The following is a 21,254-nucleotide window of genomic DNA, read 5'->3' as shown; positions in this document are numbered from 1 at the left end:
AACTCCCTCAGAGTAATAGTCTTGTGCTTCAGGGCAGCCTGTGATGAGAGATTGTTCACACAAATGAGCTGTTTACCCGATCTAAAATGCAGCTTTGGGGCAGGGGTTGGGCAGTGCAGAGCTGTGTACATTAATTAGTAGAATGAAAAATGAAGTTAGTGTCTGGTGAGTTCAAGGCCCGGCTTCACCACCTTGCTGTTGTGTGACCTGGCCAAGTAAATTTTCCTTTCTCAGCCTTAGCTGAAGTGATATTTGCTGCTGCCCTGGGAGGTTACAAACACTACATTTTAATGAGCGAACATTTTAAGGGCATGACACTTGATAGCTTCTCAGTTATTAAGCTGTCTTTCTTCCTCTTCCCTCTGATCATTGTACATTTCTTTGAGCTTCAGTGCACTCCTCTGAGCCAAAATTTGGGGACATGAGTTTGCAATGTTCCGGATCCAACACAACCTTTATTCCTGCTTTCTTTTAGCTAAAATTTGTTGCACACTAGCATTTATTGAATGCTGGAAACCAAGCTAAGCATTTTTAGCAGTGATCACAAAATGGTGGCCCATAGACTGTATCTACCTGAAGTTTTGTCTTTAATATTTGAATTTGAATATGGCACAAACTCTTCTTTGCTGTAACCTTTTCCACCCCACCTTGCCCCTTCAGACGTCTGCTTTCTTACCATATTTGCTTGGCTTTCTCCTGTCTCACTGGAGGCTGCTGTTCTTTCTCAGTCTTATTTGCTGTCTGCTTCTTCTCTACAAGACCTCTCAATAAGGGAGTGAGTCATCAGCCCTCTTCTTAGTAGATCTCATCCCAGGCCAAACAAATATCTGTTTGCTTAAGCCTTCAAGATCAGAGACTCCATATGTCAGATGCCCTCTGCCTAATGCAGGGTAAGCCCTTAACAGGCACTCAACAAATATTTGCTGACTTCCCAACCTGTCCTTGGAGGCATTTAAGTTGACCTTGTTTTCATGGGTTATCTCATTCAATTCTTACACCAGTTTTTACATTATCAGACTTTTTTTTTTTTAACACGGAAAAACAAACTGAGGCTTAGAATCATTGAGTTTCTTGTCCAAAGTCAAGTGGTTAAGTGACAGAACTCAGATGGTTAAGTGACAGAACTCAGATACAAACCCAAGTAGTCTGACTGTAATGCATGCACTTTTGACCCTTAGGTTATATTGGTCCAAGTATCTTCATTCTTGTGGAATGTGGGTGCCACTGAAATATCTAGAGTTTCAGTATTGTTGAGGATGTCTGATTGTTCTGGTGTCAGGTATAACAATTTGTCTAAAATTTGGATTTGTAAACTGACTAGGCTAAGAGCAGATGTATGTATGAGTATATAAGCATGTGTAGTTATTAACTTCCCAGTGATTATACTAATTTGTCCCAATAACAATTTATATACAAGTGTGAATCTATATGAATTCTTTCCACATTAACCCTTTATTAGATGGCTTACGATGAGTAATTGAAGAATTGAGTTCAATATGATTTTATCTCCTTTGGTTTAGCCACTTATTTTGGAAGGGAGATTTATTTCATTTGTGTTCTTTCCTTCCTCCTTTTAGCTTTACTGAAAACTTTTTAATATAGCTTCTCAAAATGTTACCCTTAGGACATCACCAATCCCGATGCTGAACATTTCAAAGAGAATGAGAAAGTTAGTGATATCATGCTACAAAAATTGAAGAGTTTTCATCTTAAAAAGAAAAAGTTAGATAAAGAGGTACTGTATGTATTCTTCATTCTAAAAATTGTATCATTTTTAGTGAAAAAAAGACAGAAAAAGGTCATGTAAAAGTATAAAGAGGCTCCTAAAATTTTGGATTTTTTTAAAGAATTATTTTGGGGGGCAAGATTAGCTTTACTTTGGCCCTCACTAAGGAGATACACTGTTCAACATTTGACTTGTTTTATAACATAAGTATGTATTAGAAAATCTCATTCATCTACCAAAAAATTGGTAGGATTGTTTTTTCACTTTTGTATGGTACTACTGATTCCTGAAGAAGAGTGTATTTTGACATTTCTATAGTGATTACAAACTTTATCACTTGGAATAATGAATGCATTGAAAACAAATTTTATTTCTCAAGTGGGACAAGGGTAAGGGAAGAGGCTCTTGGAATTTCTTCAATCATTCTTTTCCTGGTGTAGTGGTGCAGGGATGGAGAGAGAGAATGAGGAGAGTCAGTTATACAGAGAAAGTGATAACAGGACATGAATGTGTGCGCTTTTAATCTGAAAGGAATACAGAAGTGACTAATTTATCTGGCTAAAGGAAAAATAACGTATTTAAATCTGGGATTCAATTTCAGTGCTGCATTATCAGGAAATGACTTCTCTGAACTGAGGTGGACAGAAAATTTGTTGCAGGTATTCTGCGGAATCTCTTTGTCTCTTAGCTAACCTCTAGAGAAAAGGACTAAGGAATAAACAGACAGGCAGAGAAACTATTGGCCTCCACTTCTTAAACCAGTCTTCAGAAATACACCCAGTTGAGGATTCGAGTAGGATGTTATAAAAATACCATTTCAGATATTTATGTTCTCTTGGTAAATTTCTGTGTCATTCCTGTAATACTGGCAGATGAAATAATATGATGTGTGTAATTTGATTCAGTGAAGGGAGTTGCAGGGAAGAGGAAGTGGCTGGTGTATTAACGATACAAGGCTGACCGTTAACTGTTAGTAGTTGAAACTGGATAATAGTTACCTGGGCGTTCATTAAAGTTTTTCCTCTTTTCTGGAAAGTGTTCATAGTAAAAAAAAAAAAAAATTCTGTGCAGCCCTCACTAATATTTGGAGGAGTTAGAATATTGAATGTTAAGATTTATTGTTATTACATGGAACAAACAAATAAACAAGGAGAAAGGACTATAAATTGCATCTAGAAAAATTTGGCTAATTTTTTTTCTTTAAAGAAGAATTTTAATAGCCTGGCTGTAAAAACAATTGAATATTAGGATAAGCTCTCTGGAGATCCCAAGCCCACGCTCAGGTTTAATGATTTACTGGACTCACAGGACTTAGCACATAGTTGTTCTCACAGCTATGATGTATTATTACCGTGAGAGGATACAGAGCAAAATCAGTAAAGGGAAAAAGCACGTAGGGCAAAGTCCAGAGGAAACCAGATCCAAGCTTCCAAGAGTCCTTTCCCAGTGAGTCACACAGGGTGCACTTCCTTTCACCAGCAGTGACCTGTGCAGCATGCGTGAAATGTTCCCAGGGATGCTTATTGGAGACTGAGTGTCCAGGGTTTTGATTGGAGGCTGGTTGGGTAGGCGCCCTCTGCCTACCACGTACCAAAATTCCAGACCCTCCCGAAGGAAAGGGGTATTCAGCATAAACGTTCTTTGTACAAATAGGTTAGGCACAGTGAGCCTTCATATCAGGAAATGATGGAAACCCTCCCACAATCCAAGTTCCTAGATGCCAGTCAGAGGGCAGTCTGGCGAGCAGGCCTTTCTAAGGACAGCAGTCTCAGGCCTGCTGTGTGAACTCTCTGCTACACAAGAGCTTTAAAAACAAGACACCTTTGGAGACCAGGGACTGTGCATGGTTTGGTGACTTTATTATAAATGTTATGGAATGTAGTTTTATTTCCTCTCCTCTGAAATAGAAAATGCTTTTTTCCTTAGCTACTGAAACATAAAGACAGAATCACAGCTTTCAGAGAGTTAATTGCTAATGAAAAATCATTTCAAGATCAGGATATTGAGGTGAGTTAAACATTCACTATGTACTATCTTTAACATACAAAAATACAATTTTAGATACTTAACATTGAAAACATTGACTCCAAGTTCTACACATCTGTTATTGAAACCACTGGAGATCTCTCTGATGGTTAAACTAATAACATATTCATTGTCAAATGTTCCAAGGAGTGTGAACATATTGGAAGTGAGTACAAATATGTTTCATCTCAGGTTACAGACTTTGATTCAAATGAAGCCAAGAATGTCGGAGACGTACCTGTCTTACTGGGAGCCAAACTGGATCAGTACCACAACCTAAACGAAGAGCTTGATTTCTTGGTAAGAAACACCTTTTGTTGCTTTGCTAGCATTTTTATATACAACACCATTTTATTAACAAGTTCAGGAAATTATCAACCTTCAAAAATTTTGCTCATTGAAATGGTCACACACTGGCATAGTAGCAGCATTATTCACCCACAAAAATATACAATTGAAGTTTGCATTTTCAGGTTTTGAAATTTTAAATATTGTCCCACCTGATTTCTGTTTAATCAGATTTTTTTTTCTTTCAAAATGCAGAAATTTTCAAATATGTGCAGTTTTTCATAGAGGATGGAGCACATTTATATTGTTGCATATGCTACCACTATTATAGCAGCAGGTGTCTACAGCAATCATGATTAAGGGATGTGCTTTGGAAAATGGCACTCATACTTTAGATGGCATCTAAAGATAAAGGCATCACAAGGAAATGGTAATTATGTGAGGAGATGGAGATGTTAGCTAAACTATGGTGGTAATCATTTTACAATATATAAGTGTATCAAATCAACACGTTGTATACCTTAAACTTACACAGTGTTACCTCAATTATATCTCTATAAAGCTGGAAAATTTAAGGTAAAGGCAGATAAAACAGGAAAAAATACGTGGGAAGAACATAAAAATATCTTGGTATCTAGAAAGTTACAGCCCATTTGGATCCCACCTTAATTAAAAAGAGGTTAACATAATTTATTTTTTAATAGCTGGAGAAGTCTATCATCATATTTCTAAATTATTAAAAATCAGGGAATTCCCTGGCAGACCAGTGGTTGGGACTCAGTGCTTTCACTGCCAAGGACTTGGGTTCAATCCCTGGTCGGGGAACTAAGATCCTGCAAGCCGAGCAGTCTGGCCCAAAAAATAAATAAATAAATAATTAAAATTAATTAATAATTAATGGTAAATTAATTAAAATCAGCATTCTGTACTAAATTCATTACATACCCATTCATCTTTAAGAGAGAAAAAAAAGTCCAACGTGGTGAGGGCTTAAAGGTTTCTTCTTTTCTAATTTGTTCATTTTTTTCATTAAATAAGTAATTGTTCACTTCCCACGAAAGGTTAAGCAGGGCTAGTCGCTATGAAGATAGAAAGATAAATCAAGCATGAACCCTGGGTTTCCCTGGTGGCGCAGTGGTTGGGAATCTGCCTGCCAGTGCAGGGGACATGGGTCCGAACCCTGGTCCGGGAAGATCTCACATGCCGCAGAGCAACTAAGCCCGTGCGCCACAACTGCTGAGCCTGCGCTCTAGAGCCCGTGAGCCACAACTACTGAAGCCCACGCGCCTAGAGCCTGTGCTCCGCAACAAGAGAAGCCACCTCAACGAAGAGTAGCCCCTGCTCGCCGCAACTAGACAAAGCCCACGCGCAGCAAAGAAGACCCAACGCAGCCAAAAATAAAATAAATTTATAAAAAAAAAAAAACATGAGTCCTGCTTCCAAGGAATCTAGAAAAGTAGATGTGATACATAGATAATTATTTACGAGGACTAAAGGGAACATTTTTTAAAAAGAGATATACAGTGACGAGCATCCAACAGAGGAGATCAGAGGAGGAACCGATGGCGTCCTGGTGGGAGAAGCACAGAGGACGGTGACCGGACTGTTAGTGGGCGGATGAGAGGAGGGCATGCGGTAAGCTCTGGCTCCATCACCAGCTTCTGTGCTTCAGGCATAAAAAGGATGGGAGTGGACCTTGGTCTTCCCCGGGTGGGAAGCTGGAGTGAGGAAAAGGACACAAACGGAAGCACTCAGACACACTGTGTCGCTTTTAACATGTGCTGCAGACTTTCTTGTACAAACCGTATCTCAGAGAAACCAAATAATTGATGAGGGAGAGGTCTTCATGGAAGAATGTAAGCTATTAAAAGCAAGAGAAGACACACCTGCAGAAAATTACATTTTGCATCCGTGAATAAAATAAGGAATCCAGGCAATTACAATGGCTGCTAAAACGTGTAAGTTCAAGGCTCATAGGAACCTGTTAATGACCAACACCAGAGCCCCCTCGTCTGCCTCAACCGCACGAAAGGTGAGACGTGCCCCTGACGGGATGCAGGAGGGAACGGGGCACTGTGCGTGAGGTGTTCTCACCTGAACCACCTGTTCTGAAAGCAAGCTCCTAGACCACACGACCAGCTGACAGGATAAAGAACCATGTTAAGTTGACCATGATAAAAATCCAGAACGTGAGAACTTCTAATCCATAAACAATTGGCACAAGGAAGGGGAGGGAGAGGAGAGGAAGAGCTGTTCTAGACTCAGAGATTAGAGACCTGAGACAAATCAAGCAAACGCATCGTGTGTAGATCCTGGCTTGAACACACCCACTTCACAAAGATATTGGTGAGATAGCAGCAGAAAACCGAACACAGTCTGGGTGTTAGATGCTATTGAGAATTTATTGTTAATTTTAATAGATGTGATAGTGGTATCATTGTGTTTTTAAAAGCCCTTGTCTGTTAGTGATACATACTGAGAAGTGTTTATGAGTGAACTAACATGATGGCTAGCTTTGCTTTAAAATACTCCAAGAAATTTAAAAGGTGGCAGAGTGAGAGTGGGGGGTGGGAAGTTGGAGACAGATGAAAAAATACTGGAAAAATGTTGATAATTGTTGAAGTTAAGTGATGGGTACATGGAGGTTCATTATACTACTCTCTCTACTTTTGTATGTGTTTTGGAATTTTCCAAAGTGAAAAGGGCTTTAGTTTTGTTCTTTGGTTTTGAAGTGCAGAAGTGTGCTCTAGAAGGCTCACTCCTCATTCTCCAAGGAACTCTAGGCCAGGAAGACTAGGTCTGCCAGAGTTAAATTTGGTGGCTTGCACCTCCTCTCATGCTTTCTCATGTACTGCTCCTGTGGTCCTTCTGACCCTTGCCTTTGGTTCTTCTTCACAATTCTGATCTTATTGGCTGCCCCAGGAGCCTCCTGACCTCCTCCATCCTGAGACAGGACCCCAGCTTTGCTCTAGCCAGCTGGATGTTTAACTTTCAAGTGCAAACTGTCTCCTGGTCCTACAAGGCCTTGATAAGGTACACCAAAGTCAGGGATTTGGTCAGAGGGAAGAGGCAAGAGTCCAGTTAACACTGCTGACATTCTGGGTTCAAGGGGGGCTAATAAGATTGACCCCTCAAGTTCCTCCTAGATCCCATCTTCTGTAAAATAGGAACCTTTTTATAAAAATAAGATACTCTTTTTTAAATTTTTATTTTATATTGGACTATAGTTGGTTAACAATGTGTTAGTTTCAGGTGAACAACAAAGTGATTCAGTTATACATATACATGTAAAAAATAAGATATTCTTTAACCAGTATTATAGAAGATATCCTTTAACCATTATTGTAGAATAGTTGAAGATTAAAAACTAAAATACTATCCTAAAATATACCACTTCACTATAACACTCTATATATTACATAAAACATTTACCTAATTTGGACTTCCTTGGTGGTCCAGTGGTTAAGAATCCGCCTGCCAATGCAGGGGACACGGGTCCAAGCCCTGGTCTGGGAAGATCCCACGTGCTGTGGAGCAACTAAGCCCGTGTGCCACAGCTACTGAGCCCGTGCACCTAGAGCCTGTGCTCTGCAACAAGAGAAGCCACCACAATGAGAAGCCCCCACTCACCGCAACTAGAGAAAGCCCGCGCACCGCAAGTAGAGAAAGCCTGCGCACAGCAACGAAGACCCAATGCAGCCAAATAAATAAATAAATAAATTTATTTTTAAAAAAGAAGATATTCTCTAACCAGTATTATAGAAGATATCCTTTAACCATTATTGTAGACTAGTTGAAGATTAAAAACTAAAATACTGGACTTCCCTGGTGGCGCAGTGGTTAAGAATCCGCCTGCCAATGCAGGGGACACAGGTTCGAGCCCTGGTCTGGGAAGATCCCACATGCCGTGGAACAACTAAGCCCATGTGCCACAACTGCTGAGGCTGCACTCTAGAGCCCACAAGCCACAGCTACTGAGCCCACGTGCCACAACTGCTGAAGCCTGTGCACCTAGAGCCTGTGCTCCACAACAAGAGAAGCCACCTCAGTGAGAAGCCCATGCACTGCAATGAAGAGTAGCCCCCGCTCACTGCAACTAGAGAAAGTCCATGCGCAGCAACGAAGACCCAACGCAACCAAAAATAAATTTATATTAGAAAAAAAAAACAAACTAAAATACTGTCCTAAAATATACCACTTCACTTTAGCACTCTATATATTACATAAAACATTTACCTAATTTGGGCTTCCCTGGTGGTCCAGTGGTTAAGAATCCACCTGCCAATGCAAAGGACACAGGTTCAAGCCCTGGTCCGGGAAGATCCCACATGCCGCAGAGCAACTAAGCCTGTGCCTCAAAACTACTGAGCCTGTGCTCTGTAGCCCACGAGCTGCAACTGCTGAGCCCATGTGCCACAACTACTGAAGCCCACGCACCTAGAGCCTGTGCACCGCAGCAAAGAGTAGCCTCTGCTTGCCACAACTAGAGAAAGCCCGCACGCAGCAATGAAGACCCAGCACAGCCAAAAACAAAAAACAAAAAACCCATTTACCTAATTTATTATTTTGGTAGCCTTTAAAATTAGAAGTTTGTTAACTTGTAAAGAAATACTCAGAAGGAAGCATCATATATATACATATATATATATATATATATATATGTATATATATATATAATTATTTTTATTTTCATGTTATGTCCTATAGCCATAAAAATAAGAAAAGAACAAATATGTAAAGCATAAAATTACTACTCTAGGAAAATTTTTCTAAGTATTCCAAAAGAAAATAACCGTAGTCCCTTGTCTCATGATCCCTCTGAACTATGAACCATACCTGCCAGCTCCTGCATTTGGGCACAGTATCACCTTGAGTATACTTTACATTGGTGTTACTGACCAATCTCCTGAGGAAGGGTCTGGGTTCACTAGGATTCAGGTCAAACAGGTGGGAGGGCTGTGCCACCAGGTGGAACCCCAGCTCCTCGGTTTCCAGAGAAGATGTCAACCTTACCACCTATTTCCTTGTTTTCCCAAGCTCCCTGGGCATTCCTCTGATGCTCTGACCCTATTCCTCACCTTCCTGGTTCTGATTTCCCTAAATCCTATTCTAAAGCCAGCGCAAGAAACAATATTTGCGCTGCAGACCCTTTTCAGAGGATATAACCTCAATCTATCTGCCGACCAACTCTTAGGAGGAGCGTGTGTAAGGATTCCTGTATCTCTGAAGGGTTATGTGTGCCATCCTATCATTCCTCTAGCAGTAACCCGCAGTAAAAACACATTTTACATCTTGATCGGATACCTATATGCCCACACACAGAAGAAACACCAGTTTCATATTCTATCCTGTTCTGTTCCATTTTTTGTGTGCGTGTTGTTCATATATTCATTTGAATACTTATTGAGTTACAACGTGGATCATGTTTGTTATCAGAAAGCTGCTGCTTGGAACACGCTATCTTGGCCCTCACAGAATTGCTTTTACTGAGTTGTGTTTTGGTGTTTTATGCCCTCAACAATCCTAGGAAACATCTTTTTCCATTTTTTGTAAAAAGATTGCTGCTTCCCTTAGTGCCACTTGGATGAGAACGTCCTTTGAGACTTCAGGCCTACTAGGAAAAGCTTTTCTTAGAAGCAGGTGTGTTTTCATCGCATGAATAATGAAAATCATGTAACTGACCAGGTTCCTGTTTGCTTTGGCTACCAGGAAGTTTAGTTCCGAAAACGTGGTGCTGTAGCTCAGGGCTTAACTGGCTTCATATCCGCCTGTTGTTCTTTATCTGTTCTGTACATTCTGGTCTAATTGTTTATTTTTAATTTATACTTTATTGCATATATCCAACCTCAAAACCTTTGTGTGCAGAATTGGGGAACCAGGCAATCGGCCAGCCTTCAGATGTCCCAGCCCCCAGGACTGCGCATAATGCTGACTGATGCGTCGCTGTCATGGTATTATTTCTACCTTGACATGCTTTCTTTTCTGTTCTTTTTTTTAAATTAGAGTAAAATTGCTTTACAATGTTGTGTTAGTTTCTGCTGTACAGTGAAGCGAATCAGCTATATGTATACAGATATCCCCTCCCTCTTGGACTTCCCTCCCCACCCCATCCCACCCATCTGGGTCATCACGGAGCACTGAGCTGAGCTCCCTGTGCTATACAGTAGGTTCCGTCTAGCTACCTTGACACACTTTCTCTGTGAGTTGACACTAGCAGAGTGTAAGACAAGCAAAAGCCTCTTAGGAAACCTGGAATCATGAACTAGGTAGAGCCAGATACCCTGACTGTATAGGCCAGGCTGTTGTACCTCAGGTCACAGCAGCCCTCAGTGCTCCTCTCAGGGGTGTGATAGGCACAATGATGGCCTCCCAAGATGTCCATGCCCTATTCGGCGAACATGGCAAAAGGGACTTTGCATTCATTAATGAAACAAGAAAGCTAGCAATTATGGCTAAAGGGACGTTGCAGGCATGATGAAATCAAGGACCTTTAGGTGTGAAGATAGACTACCCTGGATTATCAGGATGTGCCCAGTCTAATCACAACTATCCTTAAAAGTGGAGAAATCTTCCCAGCAATGTCTTAGAGAGCCGTGACCACTGAAGGATGTCAGAGACGCAGCATCGCTGGCTTTGAAGACAGGGAGGGACCCAAGCTGAGGAAATGTGGGCAGCCTTTGGAAGCTGGAAAGTCTCCCCTAAAGCCTCAGAAAGGAACCAGCCCTGCTGACACTTTGACTTTAGCTGAGTGAGACACCTGTCAGACCTCTAAGCAACAGAACTATAAGGTAATAAGTGTGCATTGTTTTAAGCCACTGAGTTTGTGATCATTTGTTATAGTAGCAGCAGGAAACTAATACATGATATGTTGACCTCATTTTCTTTAGTGTTTTGGATTTCAGTGTCCCATAATATATTGGGGCAAGTCCATATATTATCAACATGGAACTGTGTCCACAAATCTAGAATACAGGGGACCACAGAGGGGACCCAACCCAGGAACTCCTCCTCTACAGGAATTCACGTCTGAGCAGCCCGCCTGGACCCAGCGGACCTCCTCCCAAACCAGCAGCCACTGCTCTCCTGCCTCTCAGTGCCTGCTGTTCTCACAGTGCAGGGGGGCAACTTTCCAAGAGGACTTCCTCCTCCACTACGGTCAAGTGCATGTTGCTTTGGGCAGGGCCAGGCACGGTGCTCTTCCTCCACCAAACTCTACCCTGCCCTTGGAACCCGCTTCTCCTAGATGACTGACAAGGTCCATCCCAACTTCTGTGGGTCTGCATCTGCACCACGGCCCTGGCACTCACAGGCAGGCCCCTCAGGAAAGGGGACCAGGGGGGCTGGGAGAGAGTGCTGCCACACCTGCTCTCAGCCCTCAGGCACCCCGGGGTTAGGGGAAGTCTTGTTAGACCTTGTTTATTAAAAAGTGCCTTTTTTTGTTAATAGATCTTTATTGGAGTATAATTGCTTCACAATACTGTGTTCGTTTCTGTTGTACACGGAAGTGAATCAGCCATATGCACACACATGTCCCCATATCCTTTTGAACCTCCCTCCCACCCTCCCTATCGCACCCCTCTAGGCAATCGCAAAGCACTGAGCTGATCTCCCTGTGCTATGCGACTGCTTCCCACTAGCTATTTTACATTCGGTAGTGTGTATATATGTCAATGCTACTCTCACTTTGCCCCAGCTTCCCCCTCCCACCCCGTGTCTTCAAGTCCATTCTCTATGTCTACATTAAAAAGTGCCTTTTGATAGGCTTTCAGAAAAATGTTTTAGACTTTTCCAGTGATTTGATTTTAATAGACTGTCTTCCAAAACTTTTCTATTTTGAAATATTTTTTTTTAACTTTAAAATAATGAGCTCTTAATGAAAAGACAAGTCACGGACTGGGAGAAAATATTTTCAAATCACAGATCTGATAAAGGACTTGTATCTAGAATATATAAAGAATCCTTGAAAACAAACAACCAAATTTTTTAAATGGGTAAAAAGGTTTTAACAGACACTTCACTAAGAAGATACATGGATGGCAAATGAGCACATGAAAAGATACTCAGCATCATTAAGAGGCAAATTAAAACCACAGTGAATACCACTACACACCTGTTAGAATGTCTGTTAAAAAGACTGGCCATACCAAGGATTGGTGAGAATACAGAGCAACTGCAGGTCTCTTCCACTGCTGGTGGGAATGTAAAATGGTACAGCCACTTTGGAAAACATTTTGGTGGTTTCTTAAAAAGTTAAACATGTACTTACCATCATTCTACTCCTAGGTGTTTTATTTACCCAAGAGAAATGAAAGCCTATGTTTATACAAAGGTTCCTAGCTGCTTTATTTATAATAGCCAAAAACTGAAGGCAACTCAAATTTCTATCAACAGATAAATGGATAAACAAATTGTGGTACATGCATACACTGAAATACTACTCAGGAATGAAAAAGGGGTGAGTTGGAGATTGGTTCAAGATGGCGGAGTAGAAGGACGTGCCCTCACTCTCTCTTGCGAGAGCACTGGAATCACAACTAACTGCTGAACAATCATCGACAGGAAGACACTGGAACTCACCAAAAAAGATAACCGACATCCGAAGACAAAGGAGAAGCTGCAATGAGATGGTAGGAGGGGCACAATCACAAGAAAATCAAGTCCTATAACTGCTGGGTGGGTGACTCACAAACTGGAGAACACTTATACCACAGAAGTCCATCCACTGGAGTGAAGGTTCTGAGCCCCACATCAGGCTTCCCAACCTGGGGGTCCAGCAACAGGAGGAGGAATTCCTAGAGAATCAGACTTTGAAGGCTAGTGGGATTTGATTGCAGGACTTCGACAGGACTGGGGGAAACAGAGACTCTACTCTTGGAGGGCACACACAAAGTAGTTCACGCATCAGGACCCAGGGGAAGGAGCAGTGACCCCATAGGAGACTGAACCAGACCTACCTGCTAGTGTTGTAGGGTCTCCTGCAGAGGCGGGGGGTGGCTGTGGCTCACTGTGGGGACAAGGACACTGGCAGCAGAAATTCTGGGAAGTACTCCTTGGCATGAGCCCTCCCAGAGTCCGCCATTAGCCCCACCAAAGAGCCGGGTAGTCTCCAGTGCTGGGTCACCTCAGGCCAAACAACCAACAGGGAGGGAACCCAGCCCCACCCATCAGCAGACAAGCAGATTAAAGTTTTACTGAGCTCTGCCCACCAGAGCAACACCCAGTTCTACTCACCACCAGTCCCTCCCATCAGGAAGCTTGCACAAGCCTCTTAGATAGCCTCACCCACCAGAGGACAGACAGCAGAAGCAAGAAGATCTACAATCCTGCAGCCTGTGGAACAAAAACCACATTCACAGAAAGATAGACAAAATGAAAAGGCAGAGAACTTTGTACCAGATGAAGGAACAAGCTAAAACCCCAAGAAAACAACTAAATGAAATGGAGATAGGCAACCTTCCAGAAAAAGAATTCAGAATAATGATAGTGAAGATGATCCAGGACCCCAGAAAAAAGATGGAGGCAAAGATCGAGGAGATGCAAGAAATGTTTAACAAAGACCTAGAAGAATTAAAGAACAAACACCTAGAAGAATTAAAGAACAAACAAACAGAGATGAACAATACAGTAACTGAAATGAAAAATGCACTAGCAGGAATCAGTAGCAGAATAACTGATGCAGAAGAACGGATAAGTGACCTGGAAGATAGAATGGTGGAATTCACAGCCGCGAAACAGAAAAAAGAAAAAAGAATGAACAAGAACAACATTCGCATTATAGGGGTCCCAGAAGGAGAGGAGAGATAGAAAGGACCCAAGAAAATATTTGAAGAGATTATAGTCAAAAACTTCCCTAACATGGGAAAGGAAACATCCACCCAAGTCCAGGAAGTGCAGAAAGTCCCAGGCAGGATAAACCCAAGGAGAGACACACTGAGACACATAGTAATCAAACTGACAAAAATTAAAGACAAAGAAAAATTACTGAAAGCAACAAGGGAAAAATGACAAATCACATACAAGGAAACTCCCATAAGGTAAACAGCTGATTTCTCAGCAGAAACTCTACAGGCCAGAAGGAAGTGGCAGGACATATTTAAAGTGATGAAAGGGAAGAACCTACAACCAAGATTACTCTACCAGTCAAGGATCCCATTCAGATTCGACGGAGAAATCAAAAGCTTTACAGACAAGCAAAAGCTAGGAGAATTCAGCACCACCAAACCAGCTCTACAACAAATGCTAAAGGAACTTCTCTAAGTGGGAAACACAAGAGAAGAAAAAGACCTACAAAAAACAAACCCATAACAATTAAGAAAATGGTAATAGGAACATACATATCGATAATTACCTTAAACATGAATGGATTAAATGCTCCAACCAAAAGACACAGGTGCGCTGAATGGATACAAAAACAAGACCCATCTATATGCTCTCTACAAGAGACCCACTTCAGACCTAGGGACACATACAGACTGAAAGTGAGGGGTTGGAAAAAGATATTCCATGCAAATGGAAATCAAAGGAAAGCTGGAGTAGCAATACTCATATCAGATAAAATGGACTTTAAAATAAAGAATGTTACAAAAGACAAGGAAGGACACTACATAATGGTCAAGGGATCAATCCAAGAAGAAGATACAACAATTAGAAGTATATATGCACCCAACATAGGAGCACCTTAATACATAAGGCAACTGCTAACAGCTATAAAAGAGGAAGTTGACAGTAACACAATAATAGTGGGGGACTTTAACACCTCACTTACACCAATGGACAGATCATCCAAACAGAAAATTAATAAGGAAACACAAGCTTTAAATGACACAATAGACCAGATAGATTTAATTGATATTTATAGGACATTCCATCCAAAAACAGCAGATTACACTTTCTTCTCAAGTGCGCACGGAACATTCTCCAGGATAGATCACATCTTGGGTCATAAATCAAGCCTTGATAAATTTAAGAAAATTGAAATCATATCAAGCATCTTTTCCGACCATGACGCTATGAGACTTGAAATCAATTACAGGGAAAAAAATGTAAAAAACACAAACACGTGGAGGGTAAACAATACATAACTAAATAACCAAGATATCACTGAAGAAATCAAAGAGGGGCTTCCCTGGTGGCGCAGTGGTTGAGAATCTGCCTGCCAATGCAGGGGACATGGGTTCGAGCCCTGGTCTGGGAAGATCCCACATGCCGCGGAGCAGCTAGGCCCGTGAGCCACAATTACTGAGCCTGCGCGTCTGGAGCCTGTGCTCCGCAACAAGAGAGGCCGCAACAGTGAGAGGCCCGCGCACCGCGATGAAGAGTGGCCCCCACTTGCCGCAACTAGAGAAAGCCCTCGCACAGAAACGAAGACCCAACACAGCCATAAATAAATAAATAAATAAAATTTTTTAAAAACCCACAAAAACAAACAAACAAAAAAACCCCGAGCATGCCTCACAATCACCCAATTCTGAGACACAGATTCAGGAAGTTGGGGTGGGGCCTGAGAATTAAAAAAAAAAAAAGAAATCAAAGAGGAAATCAAAAAATACCTAGAGACAAATTACAATGAAAACATGACTATCCAAAACCTATGGGATGCAGCAAAAGCAGTTCTAAGGGGGAAGTTTATAGCAATACAAGCCTACCTCAAGAAACAAGAAAAATCTCAAATAAAGAATCTAACCTTACACAGAAAGGAACTAGAGAAAGAAGAACAAACAAAACCCAAAGTTAGTAGAAGGAAAAAAATCATAAAAAGAGCAGAAATAAATGAAAAAGAAACAAAGAAAACAATAGCAAAGATCAATAAAGCTAAAAGCTGGTTCTTTGAGAAGATAAACAAAACTGATAAACCTTTATCCAGACTCATGAAGAAAAAGAGGGAGAGGACCCAAGTCAATAAAATTAGAAATGAAAAAGGAGAAGTTACAACGGACACTGCAGAAATACAAAGCATCCTAAGAGACTACTACAAGCAACTCTATGCCAATAAAATGGACAACCTGGAAGAAATGGACAAATTCTTAGAAAGGTATAACATTCCAAGACTGAACCAGGAAGAAATAGAAAATATGAACAGACCAATCACAAGTAATGAAATTGAAACTGTGATTAAAATCTTCCAACAAACAGAAGTCCAGGGCCAGATGGCTCCACAGGTGAATTCTATCAAACATTTAGAGAAGAGCTAACACCCATCCTTCTCAAACTCTTCCAAAAAATTTCAGAGGAAGGAACACTCCCAAACTCATTCTATGAGGCCACCATCCCCCTGATACCAAAACCAGACAAAGGTACTACAAAAAAAGAAAATTACAGACCAATATCACTGATGAATATAGATGCAAAAATCCTCAACAAAATACTAGCAAACAAAATTCAACAACACATTAAAAGGATCATACACCATGATCAAGTGGGGTTTATCCCAGGAATGCAAGGATTCTTCAATATATGCAAATCAATCAATGTGATACACTGTATTAACAAATTGAAGAAGAAAAACCATATGATCATCTCAGTAGATGCAGAAAAAGCTTTCGAGAAAATTTAACACTCATTTATGATAAAAACCCTCCAGAAAGTAAGCATAGAGGGAACTTACCTCAACATAATAAAGGCCATATATGACAAACCCACAGGCAACATCGTCCTCAATGGTGAAAAACTGAAACCATTTCCTCTAAGATCAGGAACAAGACAAGGTTGTCCGCTCTCACCACTCTTATTCAGCATAGTTTTGGAAGTCCTAGCCATGGCAATCAGAGAAGAAAAAGAAATAAAAGGAATACAAATTAGAAAAGAAGAAGTAAAACTGTCACTGTTAGCAGCTGACATGATACTATACATAGAGAATCCTGAAGATGCCACCAGAAAACTACTAGAGCTAATCAATGAATTTGGTAAAGTAGCAGGATACAAAATTAATGCTCAGAAATCTCTTTCATTCCTACACACTAACAACAAAAGATCAGAAAGAGAAATTAAGGAAAGAATCCCATTCACCATTGCAACAAAAAGAATAAAATACCTAGGAATAAACCTACCTAAGGAGGTAAAAGACCTATACTCAGAAAACTATAAGACACTGATGAAAGAAATCAAAGATGACACAAACAGATGGAGAAATATACCATGTTCTTGGACTGGAAGAATCAATATTGTGAAGATGACTATACTACCCAAGGCAATCTACAGATTCAGTGCAATCCCTATCAAATTACCAGTGGCATTTTTTACAGAACTAGAACAAAAAATCTTAAAATTTGTATGGAGACAAAAAAGACCCCAAATAGCCAAAGCAGTCTTGAGGGAAAAAAATGGAACTGGAGGAATCAGACTCCCTGACTTCAGACTATACCACAAAGCTACAGTAATCAAGACAATATGGTACTGGCACAAAAACAGAAATATAGATGAATGGAACAGGCTAGAAAGCCCAGAGATAAACCCACGCACCTATGGTCAACTAATCTATGATAAAGGAGGCAAGGATATAAAATGGAGAAAAGACAGTCTCTTCAATAAGTGGTACTGGGAAAACTGGACAGCTACATGTAGAAGAATGAAATTAGAATACTCCCTAACACCATACACAAAAATAAACTCAAAATGGATTAAAGACCTAAATGTAAGACCGGACACTATAAAACTCTTAGAGGAAAACATAGGAAGAACACTCTTTGACATAAATCACAGCAAGATCTTTTTTGATCCACCTCCCAGAGTAATGAAAATAAAAACAAAAATAAACAAATGGGACCTAATGAAACTAAAAAGCTTTTGCACAGCAAAGGAAGCTATAAACAAGACAAAAAGACAACCCTCAGAATGAGAGAAAATATTTGCAAATGAATCAATGGACAAAGGATTAATCTCCAAAATATATAAACAGCTCATGCAGCTCAATATTAGAAAAAAAAGAAAACCCAATCAGAAAATGGGCAGAAGGGCTTCCCTGGTGGCGCAGTGGTTGAGAGTCTGCCTGCCAATGCAGGGGACACGGGTTCGAGCCCTGGTCTGGGAGGATCCCACATGCCGCGGAGCAACTGGGCCCGTGAGCCACAACTGCTGAGCCTGCGCGTCTGGAGCCTGTGCTCCGCAACAAGAGAGTCCACGATAGTGAGAGGCCCACGCACCGCGATGAAGAGTGGCCCCCGCTTGCCGCAACTAGAGAAAGCCCTCGCACAGAAACGAAGACCCAACACAGCCATAAATAAATAAATTAATTAATTAAATTTTTAAAAAAAATTAAAAAAAAAAAAAAGAAAATGGGCAGAAGACCTGAATAGACATTTCTCCCAAGAAAACATACAGATGGCCAAGAAGCACATGAAAAGCTGCTCAACATCACTAATTATTAGAGAAATGCAAATCAAAACTACAATGAGGGGCTTCCCTGGTGGCGCAGTGGTTGAGAGTCTGCCTGCCAATGCAGGGGACACGGGTTCGAGCCCTGGTCTGGGAGGATCCCACATGCCGCGGAGCAACTGGGCCCGTGAGCCAATTACTGAGCCTGCGCGTCTGGAGCCTGTGCCCCGCAACAAGAGAGGCCGTGATAGTGAGAGGCCCGCGCACTGCGATGAAGAGTGGCCCCCGCTTGCCACAACTAGAGAAAGCCCTCGCACAGAAACGAAGACCCAACACAGCCATAAATAAATAAGTAAATAAAAAAAAAAAAAAAAAAAGACTCTGCTCTGAGTGCAGGGGCTGTGGGTTCAATCCCTGGTTGCTGCATGGTGCAGCCAAAAAATAAATTAAAAAAAAAAAAACTACAATGAGGTATCACCTTACACCAGTTAGAATGGGTATCATCAGAAAATCTACAAACAACAAATGCTGGAGAGGGTGTGGAGAAAAGGGGACCCTCTTGCACTGTTGGTGGGAATGTAAATTGATGCAGCCACTATGGAGAACAGTATGGAGGTTCCTTAAAAAACTAAAAATAGAATTACCATATGATCCAGCAATCCCACTACTGGGCATATACCCAGAGAAAACCATAATTCAAAAAGACACATGCACCCCAGTGTTCATTGCAGCACTGTTTACTATAGCCAGGTCATGGAAGCAACCTAAATGCCCATCGACAGATGAATGGATAAAGAAGATGTGGTACATATATAGAATGGAATATTACTCAGCCATAAAAAGGAATGAAATTGGGTCATTTGTAGAGACGTGGATGAGTCTAGAGACTGTCATACAGAGTGAAGTAAGTCAGAAAGAGAAAAACAAATATCATATATTAATGCATGTATGTGGAACCTAGAAAAATGGTGCAGATGAACCAGTTTGCAGGGCAGAAATTGAGACACAGATGTAGAGAACAAACATAGGGACAGCAAGGGGGAAAAGTGGCAGGGGGGGTGGTGGTGAGATGAACTGGGAGATTGGGATTGACATGTATACACTAATATGTATAAAATAGACAACTAATAAGAACCTGCTGTATAAAAAAATAAATAAAATTTAAATGATAAAAAAATAAAAAAGAAAAAAAAGAAAAAGGGGTGAGTTACTGATACACGTGTAACCTAGATGGATCTCAAAATAATTATGCTGACTGAAAGGAGCCAGATAAAAGTAAATACCCCTTGGTTCTGTTACATAAAATTCTAGAAAATGCAAACTAATCAGTCATGACAGAAAGCAGATGGGTGTTTGCCTAGGACTGGCATAGAGTATGGGAGTGAGGGAAGGACAGACAGGAGGGAGGGGTTATCAAGAGGCAAGAGGAAACTTTGGTCAGGGGGCGGGTGGATATGTTCGTTATGTTGATTGCGGTGATGGTTTCACAGTTGTATTCATAGATAAAAACATCAAACTGTACACTTTATAAATATATGCAGTTTATTGTATGACAGTTATGCTCTTAAAATGGTTAAACCCTACACTCTTTAGCAGAAACTTAAAATTTTGGATTACCTTTCACTGTAATCCCCAAAACTGGCTTTTATGGAGCAATTCTTTTATCGCTAAAATAAACAATCTTTAAGAACTCCTTTGCCCTTCTTTCTGTAATCTGAGGCTAGCAAATTTTTAAAAATCCATCTGAGGACTTAAAAGGGTTATTACTTTGATCTTGAAAGCCAGTAAAGAAATTCAAGATGTGCCATTAAGTCTGTAATTAAAAAAAAACAAAAAACAAACAAAAAAACCAACAGAAGTGAGAAGGAATTCCATGTTGCTTCAGTAAACTGTCATGAGGTATGTAAAGCTAAGAGAGGAACCCCACCCTCCAGGATGCCGTGAGGAGATGCAAAGGAATGGAATGGGAAAAGCCCAATGCTAATAGTTGATAAGTAGAGATTTTAGTCTTTTCTGCTTCTAGACACGTCCTTTAAAAAATCTTTTAAATTCTCTTCACCTTGGGTCTGCTAAAGTGAGGTGACATCTATACTCCCTACCTTAAATAATGTGTGTAGTCAGAGGACTGGGACCCCTGATTTGATATTGTCTCCATTAATATATTTATGTAAAGAGAAAGAACAAGAAAGCTGCTGTGTCTGCAGCAAATTTGTTTTGCCATTGCTTCCTCCAGGGTATCTCACTACAGACGTGTAAGCATATGTAAATAAGAATATTTAAATAAGCATTAGAATATTGATGGCCATTATTATCATTGTTATTTAATGGGAACATTTCTGTCCTTTTCTATAATTGCTTTGAAAATTAAGGTAACTGTTCAGGGACTTGTGAATACCTTTTCCTGATAACTAATCCTAGACGTCACTTTTAGAAATACAATTTTTAAATTGTTAAAATTTTTTTTGCAAATAAAAATTGGACCATAAGTCAGAATGTGACATACATTGAGCAGAACCTTAAAAAAAAAAAAAACTCTCATTTATGCATATTTGAGAATATTTGAGAATATTTATCAAACCTGAAAATGCATCATCAAGCCCAACATCAGTGCTTTACTTCAGAGAGAATAAAATATGTCTACCCATTGTTTATATATGGAAAGAAGGTAATGAAGATTTGGGGCTAATAAGTATTTGTATTCACTAACAGGTGTTTAATTATTTGCAAAGCTGTTTCATAGTATTAAATTGGAGGAAAGCTGAAACATTGTTTTCATTTCTGCTCATCAGTTCTAAGTGCAATCAAACTAGGACCTGGTTCATAGCATGTCTCGATTCACCTACGGTACAAATCAGTTTAGGAGAATATTGGCACAAAGTATAGCTCACTGTTCTGATCTGTTCCT

The 21,254-nt window shown here is 40.5% G+C and overlaps 1 protein-coding gene and 1 long non-coding RNA gene across 7 annotated transcripts in view; one reads left to right on the top strand and one right to left on the bottom strand.

Annotated features, from left to right (window-relative positions):
• The window catches only part of CAGE1 (cancer antigen 1), a 58,901-nt gene that overhangs the window by 22,291 nt on the left and 15,356 nt on the right, over positions 1 to 21,254 (top strand). For 2 of the 6 annotated variants that reach the window (XR_014250869.1, XM_082413290.1), the window contains exons 5-7: positions 1,625 to 1,735; positions 3,653 to 3,733; positions 3,944 to 4,051. Coding sequence is in view for 4 of the 6 variants with exons in the window: in XM_082413290.1 (XP_082269416.1) it covers positions 1,625 to 1,735; positions 3,653 to 3,733; positions 3,944 to 4,051 (300 nt within the window). In the remaining 2 variants the exon portion in view is untranslated. Of the gene's footprint in view, positions 1 to 1,624; positions 1,736 to 3,652; positions 3,734 to 3,943; positions 4,052 to 4,294; positions 8,676 to 10,926; positions 11,564 to 21,254 lie in introns of those variants that run through there. The other 4 variants (XR_014250870.1, XM_082413289.1, XM_082413288.1 and 1 more) reach the window with 4 other exon arrangements.
• On the bottom strand, positions 12,430 to 21,250 carry LOC309638017. The gene is made up of 2 exons (XR_014250956.1): positions 18,323 to 21,250; positions 12,430 to 17,991 (listed from the first exon to the last, which is right to left on the bottom strand). It is a non-coding gene; the product is annotated as an uncharacterized lncRNA (long non-coding RNA).

Source organism: Balaenoptera physalus (assembly GCF_965194825.1).
Source record: "Balaenoptera physalus genome assembly, chromosome: 11".
Classification (NCBI taxonomy): Eukaryota; Metazoa; Chordata; class Mammalia; order Artiodactyla; family Balaenopteridae; genus Balaenoptera; species Balaenoptera physalus.
The sequence above is the reverse complement of the archived record's forward strand: the minus strand, read 5'-3'. Positions and strand labels throughout refer to the sequence as shown.